The sequence below is a fragment of the Cenococcum geophilum genome, assembly GCF_001692895.1.
Source record: "Cenococcum geophilum 1.58 unplaced genomic scaffold K441scaffold_32, whole genome shotgun sequence".
Classification (NCBI taxonomy): Eukaryota; Fungi; Ascomycota; class Dothideomycetes; order Gloniales; family Gloniaceae; genus Cenococcum; species Cenococcum geophilum.
Genome location: NW_027137590.1, coordinates 1,890,911 through 1,904,160, shown reverse-complemented (window position 1 = coordinate 1,904,160; position 13,250 = coordinate 1,890,911). Strand labels below are relative to the sequence as shown.

Below are 13,250 nucleotides of genomic sequence, written 5' to 3'. Positions count from 1 at the left end.
ACCACATTAACCTAAACCTGTTCTGTTTCTTATCTAAACGTCTTATTACTTATAAGGTCTATATAACTTAGCTCTTAATAGAATCTTATTTCCTTTAAAGCTGCCTTAAAGCACCTTGCCCCCTTATAACTATATAACTACGGATAAGTAAGTGGAAGAGCTACTACCTATTAAAATTGAAATACGAAATGCTAAGACGTTTATAAAAAAGGTAGCATAAGAACCTAATAAATACTACTACCTTTATAGAACTACTACCTAAAGCTTATATAAGCTAAAATGCGTACTACCTAAGATCGCGATATTATCTAAGACTTATAAGCTTATAAGGCGCTCGCCGATAATATATACTAAAAGACTAAAGATAACCTCTATATATTTAAACACGACGTCTAATAGTTAAAAAAGGCTAAAATTATACTTATTGCTACAGTTACTAAAAAAGACGGCATAATTAAATACCTATAATCTTAGCTTAATAAGCATATTTATAATAATGCTAGATACCTCTTTACTATATATAACGCCACCTAAGTCTCTACGCCCCTAGCAACTTTACCTACTTAACGCTTAATAAAGGGTTAGCGCTAAGCAGCTTTACTTAATAGGAACCCCTACTAAAGCAGTGATAATAAAAGCTATAATAATTAAACCTAAGCTGTTACCGTAGGGTCTAATATATATTACTCTAATCCCTAAGTTTTTTAGGGAGACTATAAGGAATATAGCCACTAAAAGATATAAATCCGCAAAAAACTAACCTAGAGCGCCTACCTTTTTCCTATAGAAGGTACTAAAATTAGTTACATTATTAGGCGAATAAAGGGTATACTATTTAATAGACTCTTTGCCTAATAAAAGACTAATAGCCCCTAAAAGTAGTAGTCCTACTAAAAAATCCTTAATAATCTTAACCTAATATACCGCGACTATAACCTATTAGCCACTAGCTAAGCTAAACTACGTGCCCTAAAGATAAACCCTACTAAATTATTTAATAAATTCTATATTAAATTTTAGGAATATACTAGAGCCCTTACCCGAGACGATACTAAAGACTAAAAAAACCTCCTTAAAAAAGTTACTTATTACCTTAGTTACGTAGTCGCTAGCTATAACTATAACAATATTTATAATATAGTAGCAGCTCTATAGAAAATCAAATAATAACTAAATTAGATTACTACTACTAACTTTTACCTAAAGACCTCTTTATAGAAGCCTTCTAGGCCTATTAATACCTACTACCTTAAGTGCTACCGGAGCTAATATTAATTTCTTTATACTAACCTTTCTATAAAAACTCTTAAATAAAAAGCGCGAGCTACTCTAGAAACTAGGACGCTGCTATAGATACTATTAAGAAGGCTACTATTATAATAACCTAAACTACCTAATAGTTAGGTTTAGTAGCCGCCGCCTAATACTTAGCCTAATACCCTAAATACTAAATATATTACTATATACCACTACTATATAAGATAAAAATATAGTAATAGTGGTAGAGTTAGATATAGAAGCGGAAAACGCTAAGTCCTAGCTCTCTGTTATAGGTTAAAACGCCTTAATAATAAAGGGATCTATATATCGGCTTATTTAATAGATAACTTAGTAAAGATAAATAGACGGAAATAGATAGTTTTACCTATAATAGGAACTACTGCCAAAAAATAATATAAAAGCCGTTCTATAATTAATTATAGAGCTATTAATAAATTTATAGATACCTAATTTGTGCGTACTTATAACCTACCTACCTTACCCCTTATTAAAGCCCGCGTCCTATAACTTGCTAATAGTAGTTATACTATATAGAAGATTATTTATATAGTATAACTCCACCTAGATATAAATGGGCACTAGAAAGAACTCTAGGCCTATATTATACTACTTACTAACTACCCTATTATCCTTAGAATAAACTGGCTTAAATAATATAACCCTACTATTAACTAGAAGAAGAGAGAAGTAACCTTTAACTTTAAATACTGTAGAGAGACTTGCCTAGGGCATAGCCTAGCTGCCTTTATTTACTCCCTAGGATATTAACCTATAGAACCCCTTATTACCCTATTTATAACTAACTACTACTATATAAGTGCCCTAGCCTTTTACCGCAGAGTATATAGAAAAGGCTAAACCGTTACTATAGCTTCCTAATTACGACTATATAAGCTTAATAAAGAATAGAAATATATCCTCTATAGTAATAGGATAAATAGAGTTAACCTTTTAAAAGACAACGCCCCTACAAAACTCTACGGACTTTTACCTTTAGACTTTAAAAAGGTTATAAAGCTTAAAAAAGGACTTACTAACAAAGAACTCCGTAAACTCCTCCCTAAGAGGTGCTACGACTTTACTAATATATACTTATAAAAGGGCGTAAATATACTCCCCCTATATTAACCTAACAACTATACTATTAATATTAAATAAGGAAAAATACTACCTTATAAGAGACCCTATTTAATATTAAAAGATAAACTTCTAGTTATAAAAAAGTATATTAATAAGCACCTTAATAAAGGATTTATTTATCCTAGTATATTACTAGTAGCCGCCCTTATCCTTCTTACTAAGAAACTAGAAGGAGGTATTTAATTCTACGTTAACTATAGAGGACTTAACGCTATTATAATTAAAAACTAATACCAAGTACCGCTTATACGTAAGACCCTTAAGCGGCTTAGTTAAGCTAAAATCTATACTAAGCTTAATATTATCGCCGCCTTTAACTATTTTTAAATACGGGAAGGTAACGAATAGAAAACCGCATTTGCATTACGCTTTAGCCAATTTAAATATACTATTATGCCCTTTAGCGCATATAACGGCCTAGGCACTTTTTAAAGTTATATTAATAACGCCTTATAGGACTACCTTAATAACTTCTGCTCTACGTACCTGGACGATATACTTATTTATAATAATAACCCTTTTAAGCATACTAAATACGTTTAAAAGGTCTTATAGCGCCTTAGGGACGTAGAACTTTATATTAATTTAAAGAAATATAAATTCTTAGTTATAAAAGTAAAATACCTTAAACTAATTATTACTATTAAGGGTGTCCATATAGACCCTAAGAAAGTACGTATAATTACTAAATAGTAAGCCCCTAACTGTATTAAGGACGTATAAGCCTTTTTTAGTTTCGCTAACTTCTATTAAAAATTTATATATAACTACTTAGGTATAGTAATACTACTTATAGTAATAATATAAATAAAGGGCCTTTCTATAAAAGGAAGAAAAACGCACCTATACTTTACCTAGACGCCCGAATATAAGAAGGCGTTTTAAGACCTTAAAAATGTCTTTACTAAAGCACCTATCCTAGCTTACTTTATACTAGGACGATAACTCTATCTTAAAACTAACTTCTTAAACTACGTTAACATAGGCGTCCTCTTTTAAATAGGTAATAACGGTTTCCTTTACCTAGTCGTATTTTACTTGTCTAAGCTTATACTATAAGAGTGTAACTATAAGATCTATAATAAAGAACTCCTTATAATTATATAAGTGTTTAAAGAATTCTAACTAGAACTCTTTTTAGTAAAGCCTAATTAGCTAACTAAAGTCCTTACGGATTATTATAACCTTAAGTACTTTATAACTACGAAGTAGCTAAACTAACGCTAGGTATATTAGAACGAGTTTCTCTCTAGTTTTAACTTTAAAATTATATATAGACTAGGAGTATAAGGTACTAAACCTAATAGCCTAATATATCGCTTGTAAGACCTTCTTTAGTCTAAAAAACCCCCTATAATTAGTTCTAATAATAAACAATCCTAAAAGCACGAAATTTAGCCCTAGGTATACTACTTATAATAGAGCTAACTATACCTTAGCTTTATACCATAGAACTAAAGTTACCTCCTAAAATTAATAAGCTTATTACTACGGCATATAATACCTCTATTAATCTATTGCTATATTAACTTATCGCCGTAAAGACCGCCGGCGCCTATATACTGCCTACTAACCTCTAAAGCTTAGGTTAAATTAATATAGCAGCCTTAAAAGTAAAAGAAAATAGGCTCTATTATAGAGGCCGCCTATTTATCCCTAACTTAGAAAATCTATAACGGCAACTAATTTAAATAGCCTACGACCTCTAATTAAGCGGCTACCTAGGTAAAGGAGGAATCTATAAGCTCCTTAGCCGATACTACTTTTAGCTAAAAATAATAGACTTAGTTAAACGCTTTATAGGCGCCTACTATAGTTATAAGCACGCTAAGGCCTTTAATATAAAGCAGTAAGAACTACTATACCCTCTACTAGTGCCTATATAACAATAGGCAGATATTACTATAGATTTTGTTATTAACCTACTACCCTGTAAATAATATGGCCGTACCTATAAGAATATCCTTATAATAATATGCTAACTTATAAAAGAGCGCTACTACGTCCTAACTAAAGGTGTAGCTGTTAGTAACGTTACTAACGCCTTTTTTCGCGAAGTTTACCGACTATATCGGTTACCTAACTTAATTACGTCCGACTAAGGTATATAATTTAATTCTAATATATAGAGACAAATCTGCTAACGCCTTGGCATCTCCGTTAAGATATTTATATCTTTCTACTATAAAACTGCTAAGTAACTAGAAAACGCTAATACTAGCATAAAAGCGTACCTATGATAGGTAGTCGCCTATAGTTAAGATAACTGGGTAGATTACCTCCTACTAGGTAAATTCGCAGTAAGTAATTACGTCTTAACTACTATAGGACTTATCCCGTTCTTTACGAATAAGGGTTATTACCCTTAATCTAGTATAGAGCTACTAGAACCTATTAATAAGAAACTACTATATAGAAAACGCCTTAAGATACTACTTACTAACTAGTATGTAGACTGTATAAAAAGTCTACTTAACTACTATAAGGGAGAAATGGCCTAGGCTTAAGTAAAGTAAGCCTACTTTGCTGACTGTTATAGAACGCTACTACTAGAGATACGTATTGGTAACTAGGTATAGCTAAATGTATATAATATCTCTATATAGAGGCCTATAAAGTTACTTAATTATAAAAACCTTGGCCCCTATCTAATTAAACGAGTTATTAATAGGGGAGCTATATATAAACTAGAACTCCTACATACCCTAGCCACCCGTAGAATATAGCCCGTATTTTACCTATAGCTACTATACCTCTATTAGCCTAACCCCTTACTAGAGCAGATATAGCCTAAACCCCTACTAGTACTAATCTAAAATAAGAATAAAGATAAGAACTATAAGGAGTAGACCGTTAAACGAATTATTAACTCTAAATACTTTAGTAAAGGTAGAGGACGACGGCTCTACTATAGAGCTATATATATAGGATTCGATATAAATTAGCCAGAATGGCAATTATAGGAAGACTTTAAAAATGCAAGGAATCTAATTAGTGACTTTTACTCTATTAAAAAAGAAAATAGAGATCTGACTGCCGGTTTTGGAGGGTTCTGTCGCCGTTTTTAGAGGTTACGTCGCTAAAACTCCCCGCCGCCCTAAGCCTCTTGCTTACCGGTCTAACGTTAAGCCTTTTACTTACCGCCCTATACGCCTTACTTTTTAATAGGTAGACTATAATCCTTCTACGCGCCTAGCGCTAAAGCAATATACACTTTATAGCTCCTACCTCTAATCTATTTAATCTAGGCCTTGTTTTTCTTATTCTCTACCCTCCTATCTCCTTAACCCTATATTACTCTTTAGATCCTTCCTACCGTTATTACCCTCTAGGTCCCTCCCGCTATTACTACCCTAAGTTTTCTTTTAGCTCCCTAAAATATAGTGCGCTGAATTATTAGATTGTAGCTTATTATTTAGTATTACTAATAATAAGTATATAGATATAGATAGTAACGGTAATAGCTACGGGATAGAACTAACTGTCTTTAATAGTAATACTAATAGTAACGCTAACTGCGACGCTAATAGTAGTATTAACTATAACGCTAATAGTATTACTAGATCTAATAATGCTTACAAAGCGCCCGCTTAAGTATAGCTTTATAAGGATTAAGACTATCTACTAAAATACTACCTTAAATAGTTAGAAGAGTTTAAAGAATCTAATTTTATAATATAGGACTATACTAATAGTAGTATAGATCTCCTTAACCGTATTAAAGATTAATAGTATTAGTAAGTAATAACCTATTCTATAGCTTTCTCTTAGGCTTAACCTAAAGCTAATAATTCCTAGATACTACACCTATATAAGGAAAGACCCTAAGAAAACGTACTAAGTCCTCTTACTTTAGCTACTTTATAGCTTTTTTAACTAGCTCCTAAATTAGAAATAAGGGAAGGGGGGTAGGAAATAGTACGGGATAAAGCTTTCTAGCTCGCTTAGTATATACTAGAAGTACTATTGCCTTATATATAAGAGAGTAACTAGTAAAAAAGTTACTAGTAAATTAACCCGCTAAATATATAAGGTAATTATATTCCTAGTTAACCCCTTAGCCTAGTAAAGTAAGATAGAGCTAAAATATCTTTTCTAGGTACTTTAGAAACTAGTAAAAAAATATAGCTTAAGTAATAAGAAGTGAGAAAAGCTCGTTATAGATATAGAGGATCTTACCCTAGTTTTTAAGACTAACTTAGTTATAACTAGAAAGAAATATATAGTTAGGCGATATTATATATAAGTCTATTTCTTACTATAGCTAGGCCTTTATACTATAAGCTAACCTAAAGCTCTTCTTAACCTATACTACTAATATATAATAATTATACTTACTTACGACTTAGAAGGCGGGCCTTATATAATTATACCTAAGTTTATATTTAAATTTACTAAGGAATATCTTAGTATAAAAGAAGCGTATATTCCCTTTCTACCTTATTCCTCTCCTTTTACTTATAGAGAACTAATAATACTTTCCTAATTCTTAAGATTATCTTTAACCTTTTACTTATTCTTAGCCTTTATATCTTTCTTCTAGGCCTTCTTTTTACTAATAAAGCTTTTATAGCCCCTAATCTAATATCTATAGAGTAGCTTATTAAGCTATATATTAAGCTTAGGCGTAATAAGTTGCCGCTACTACTCCGTTTAGACCTAGATAATATCCCCGTATTTTAGCAATTAATTAAAACCCCCTACAGCTATAAGGTCTTACTTAACCAGCCTTTACTATACTTAACTCTTTTACCCTAGATTAAGGACCTTAGCGTAATTATAGGATTTTAGTAGGTTACGCGCCTATATAGTCTTTGTTATAGCGTAGGTAAGGCATTTAATAAGAATAGTAAGTTCTATTATATAGAGCTAGTTCTACTAAAACCTTTCTAATGCCTATACTACCTAGGTAATATAAGTAACGCCCTCCGGAACCTAATAATATAGTACGCCGACGCTTAAATATTCCTAAAGTACTACCTTTTACGGCGTATTAGTATAGATATATAGGCAATCGTTTAAGGCTTAAACCCTTAAAAAAAGGTAATAAAAGTAGTATACTAAATAAGTCAATTAATTAGCCTGTGGTAGCTATAGCACCTAATAATAAAATAATCCTTATTAGTAAATAAGTGTGACGGCTCGTATAAATGCCTCTAAACCGAAGCTTGTAGATTGCTATTTAATGAAGATACTAAGCCAAGGAGAAGGAAAGGGGGTCGCGAGGGCTAGTATTAACAAATAGGTAGCGCAAGTCGCTAAGGCGCTAGCAGTAGACAAGCTAATAATAGGCGAGCTAATAGTGGGAAACGGTACCAGATAGTATGCAATAGTATTAGATAGTATATAATAGTATAACAGGTAGCAGAATATGGTAGAACTTAGTAGGTAACGCGCTCTAGCACCATTATATCACCCCCCTTCCCCCCCCCCTCCTAAAAAAGCCTGCCCTTAGGCGTTGTCTAAGCTCCTTATTATCGTCTAAATTGTTATAGTTATCTAACCCCTCTTCCCAGCACTTAATCCAGCTATTTAACTTGCGTAGTAGTTTAGGGAGGTTAGGGTAGACTAGGTGGAAGTCCCGTAGCTTATAGGGGGAGTACTTAAAGTTAGATACGGGATACCATTTTAGGTCTTTGTCGTGGCCTACCTAGCTTATATAGTATTTTAAGACCTTACGGTCCTTTTTAACCTCTAGGATTTTTTTTAACTTCCTATTCTTTATTCTCTGTAATCTAGATTAGTAGTAGGGGGTTATTATATTACCTAGGTAATAGATTATCTATAGCTTTTTGTAGCCGGTTTAGGGAAAAGACAGGGTAGATCCTTATTAATTCTGGTGGCTTAACCTTAAAAGAGTATCCTACTTTTTAAGGAATCTTATATGGGCTAGCTATTTAATGGTCTAGCTTGCGGCTCGGCCTCTAGGTTTTTTAGTTCTTTATTAACACCTATACCTTATCTCCTACTTAGAAGTCTACCTTATAATAATATTAATTTACATTGGACTCCTTTTTCTCTTACGCCTTTTTTATAATTGTTTAGGCGGTCTCCTAGGCTCTATATATTCTCTTAGTAAATACCTAGGCCTCTTTACGGCTAAGGCATTCGCGAGCCGTAGTGGGTTTAGTAGGCCTATCCCAATTAAAGGACGTTTAGGGCGTATACCTATTAAGTAGTTTAAATAGCGATATCCCTATACTATTATGGGGGAGTATAAGCTGTGCGTAGTCTATTATAGGTAGTAATTCTAACTAGCTATCCTAATAGTAGTCTATAAAGGGGCGTAGTCGCTAGTTAAGATACTGGTTTATAATCTTAGTTTGGCCGTCTATCTAAGGGTAGAATATAGTAGAGAGTTTAATCTTAATCCTAAGGATACGGCAGAGTTTGTTCCAAAAATCTAATATATACTGGGGACTATAGTTAGAAATAATTGATTTAGGGGCACCGTAGAATTAATAAATGTTATTAACGTAGAGGTGGGCTATATCCTTCGTAGTTGTAGTCTTAAAATAAGGGAGGGAGACGGATTACTTATATAGCCGGTCAATCACTATAAAGGCCGCATTATGGCTATAGGCGTCCTTTAAAAACGACTTAAAGTCTATTATAATATATTACTAAGGGCGTTCTAGAATAAGCAGTAGTTATAACTACCCAGGGGTTTAATCCCTAGGAGTATCTGCGTATTTATAAGTGTAGCAGTTTCTAATAAATCGTTCTATATTAGATAGAAGTCCTCACTAGTAGCAACGGGGCGCTAGTAGTTAGTAGGTCTTATCTTAACTAGGGTATACTATAGAGACTTAACAGTAGGCTTTACGGATTAGCTCTATCTATAGGTTATTAATATCTAGAACTATAAGCCGTTCTTAGTATAAAAGCAGTCCTTCTTCTATTTTTAAATTAAGGTTACCTTTTATAGCTTAGTTGCGGAGGGCTTTTAGGAAGTTAGCCGTGCGGTTTATAGTTAGAATGTGGTTAACTAGCCCTATTAGTTTATCTAAGACTTCTCCCTCTAAAGGTGCTAACTTATTCTTATCTTTAAAAATCTACAGGTTAAGCTATTTAGGGTAGAGAAGGGCGCGCATCCGGTATTAGGTCTTTAGCTTATCCTAGGGTTTTACGTCTTATTCCCTTCGGGTTAATATATTAGCTTTAATATTTTATTTACTAAAACGATATATAATTATAAAGAAAAATTAGGAGAGTATTTTGGCCTAGCGGGCTTATTATCCAGTAAATTACTTTATAGTTATAAAGTACTTTAGGGCTTTATAATCCGTATATATTTTAATCTAAGAGTTAGTGCCTTTAAGCTCTACGCGCTATTAGGATAACGATCGGATAATAGCTAGCATTTCTTTATTATATACTTTATAGTTACACTTAGCTAGGTCCATTATTTTTAAGAAAAAGGTAATAGGGTACTATTTACTGTCTAGATGTAGCTATAATAGGATTCCCGCTATAACTCCGTTAGAAGCGTCCGTTTCTAGCATTAATTTAAGGTCTAGATTATAGTAATAAAGGATTAGAGTAGAGATAAGCCGATCTTTTAACTCCCCAAAGGCTTCTATATAGTTATTATTAAAGATAAAAGGCGTATCTTTCCAGGCAAGTTGTATAAGAGGCTTTACTACTATTTTATAGTTATGGATAAACTAATAGTAAAAGTTATAAAAGCTAAGGAAGGACTAGATCCCTTTTATGGTATAAGGGGGTTTCTAGTTACGGATTACTTCGACCTTCTTTAGATTAACTTTAATTCTATCTATAGTAATAATAAACCTAAGATACTTTATACGCTTTATCCTAAATTTATATTTCTTAATATTAACTTATAAGCCTACGTTCCGCAGTCTCTTTAAAACCTTCTTAATATAAACATAGTGCTCTAGTTCGTCGTCTAAGTATATAATAATATTGTCTAGGTATACCGTGCAGAATTTGTTAAGGTAGTCAAATAGGACATTATTTATATACCTTTAGTATATAGCAGGCCCATTTGTAAGTCTAAAAGGGAGGACTTTATATTTATAGGACCCATAATAGGTACGGAACGTTATTAAGTCTTTAGAAGTAGGGTTTATTTAAATTTAGTAGAAAGCCTAACGGATATTAAGTTTAGTAAAGATCTTTGCCCGGCTTAGACGTATAAGGGTCTTATTAATTAAGGGGAGAGGGTACTAATCCTTTTAGGTAATAGCGCTTAACTTTTAATAGTTAATATAAAAGCGTAGGCCTTTGTTAGGCTTTTTTATAAATAGGATAAGTAAAGTAAAAGGGGCTTAACTTGGCTTAATAAACCCTTTATTAAGATTATTAATTAAGTACTACTTTATTACTTTTAGCTTGTCCATTAATTATTAATAAAGGGGGCTAAAGCCTAGCGAGTTATTAGCTTCTAATTAAATCTTATAGTTATATATCCGGTAAGGTAGTAGCGTATTTAAAGCCGTCTTTAAGAATGCGTCCTTATAATCTGCATAGATAGTAAAAAGGAGGCGTTTAACTAGTTCCTTATTGGTTTCCTTAGCTAGCTTTTTCTCCCTATTATTAATAATTTAATTAATCTTATATAGGCTTGTTATAAGGACCTTATTATCTTTCCGGTATATATTAAAGTAAAACGCTATAGCGCTAATTACGGCAATATCTACTATAGGGGGGCTATATAATAATAAGGACGTATATAACCTTAGGGGCTTCTAGGGTATTAGCGTTATTGTTACTCCTTTTAGCTCCTATCGCATCTTTTAGAGGTTATCCCTTATATCTTATCGGTACGTTCTTTTCTATACCAGTTAGATCTACGCAATTTAGACACCGTCTATATTACTATCTATCCTACTTCCGTATATAGAGTCTTCGTTAACTATAGCGCTTTAAAAAAGTATCTTTATTAGTATAAAAGAGTTCCTTCTAGCCTCGCAATAAGTATCTTCTTAGGTAAAGGCTAGGTTACAATTAGTTACATCCTACTAATAGGTAGGGTTAGCCTTTGCGGCTAGTGTCTTACGGTTAGTTTAGATTTCCCTAATAAAGGAGGGTAATTTTGGTCTATCCTCCGGCTAGACAAACTATCTTTACTATACATTTAACTAAATATTAAAGTAAGATATCTATTTTTAGTTAAGGATTATATTATATAAACCTAGGTTTAAAATACAAAAGGAAATACTATATTAGCGTTGTCTATTAAGGAAAATATATAACTTTAGGATATAGGTAACCAGCTTACCGACTTAACCATTATAGCCTTTTACTTAAATAGGCTTCTCTAGTAGGGTAGCTTTTATATTTAGAAACTTGGCAACGTTAATTATATAGGCAGTATTTATAAAGGCAAAGCTATTTGCTTTAGTATTAATAAGGGCAGTTAAGTTAACTCTATATCTATTTTAAGATACTATATATAGAACCGTAAAGTGTTTTCCACCTATTAACTAACTTAGATTAATCTCTTTAAAATCAATAGGATACCCTAGGGGGGAGTCTTTCCCTAGGGTTCTTTTTTTCCCAACTCCTTAGACGTTTCTCCTTCCTCTATCTCCTTAATATCGCCTATATTCTTTAGCTCTAGGCAGGATAAGGTAAAGTAACCTTCTTTATCGCAGTTATAGCATATAGCTAAGGTAGGGTCAATTAGGGTATTATAACGAGTACTAGTTAGGGGTATAGTATATAGCTAGTTAGGCGGGGCTTACCGGTGCGTAGATATAACCGCTTTTAGTATAAGAGTGGTCGTAGCTTATCTTCCTACTCTAGCTCCTATAGGTATAACTAATAAGTTTTAATTATTTTAGGGTCACTTCTGCCGATTAGGGCAGGTATTAATTTGCTTTAGTTCTAAATCTAATAATAGGAAATAAGTTGCGAGTCTATTATATATAAGAAAGTTATTTAAGGTTATAGCGATCTTCTCTTATAGCTGGATTATTAGCTTATTGTATAGGTCTAATTAGTAGTTCTTTAGGGGAACCTAGCCTTCTCCTATAAGGTATAGGAATTAAGTCTAGAATTTAATAAAGGGTTAGTTTAGTTTTATTATTAGGTAATTATAGTTATACTAGGTATCTTGTACTTTATTTAGGTTAATATAAATAGTTGCTAGGTGCTATATTATCTTATTAATAAATATAAATTAGATAGGGGAATTGTCCTCAAACTTGGCTTAAAGGTGCCGTTAGGCGTCCCCAGTAGTTTAACTAAAGAGGTAGAGTATTTTGGCTTCTTTAGAAAGGAAATAGTTATAGTTAACACGGAGCTTTCTTTATACTTAAATCCTCTAATTCTTAAAGGTAGGGTCTATCCTATTAGATAGTAATTAGGGGTTAAAGAACTTAACGGACTTTAATTACTTCATTATTATATCCGTTCTCCCTAGTATATTGTATTTAGTAGAGTAAACAGGTTAGCTAAAACTTTAAAAAGGGGAAGCTAGGCTATTTTATAAGGCCGCGAGGCTTTCTAGGATCTCCTATAGGGTCTCTTGTATATTCTTTACCTTAAGATAATTAGCTTTCTAGCTGGCTATAAGGGCGCGAATCTATTTGTGTATGTCTATAACGTTATTATTACCTTTAATTTCTGATCCTAATTGGATCTTAGGTTCCTCTTAGGTAGAGGTAGCTCTCTTAGATAAGAACCTATATATTTATTCCTTAATTAAAGTTTAAAATAAGCTAAAGCTTAGCCTTAAGTATAAAACTATAGGAAGTATAGAATACTAAAAGCTTAGCTAAGAAATTATAAATAAAAGGTAATATTAGAGAAATACGCTATTAGAAAATATTAAGAAGAATTAGGATAACGAATAAGCT

The 13,250-nt window shown here is 32.5% G+C and overlaps 1 protein-coding gene across 1 annotated transcript; it reads left to right on the top strand.

The window, feature by feature from the left end:
• Nucleotides 1-2,877: 2,877 nt before the first annotated feature.
• K441DRAFT_570493 (uncharacterized protein) lies at nucleotides 2,878-3,114 on the top strand (the record flags this gene model as incomplete). Its single annotated transcript, XM_067643920.1, is given in 2 exon segments — nucleotides 2,878-2,958; nucleotides 2,977-3,114. Coding segments are annotated over 2 exon segments (219 nt in total), but the record flags the coding sequence as incomplete, so codon positions are not given.
• Between the last annotated feature and the right edge of the window lie 10,136 nt (nucleotides 3,115-13,250).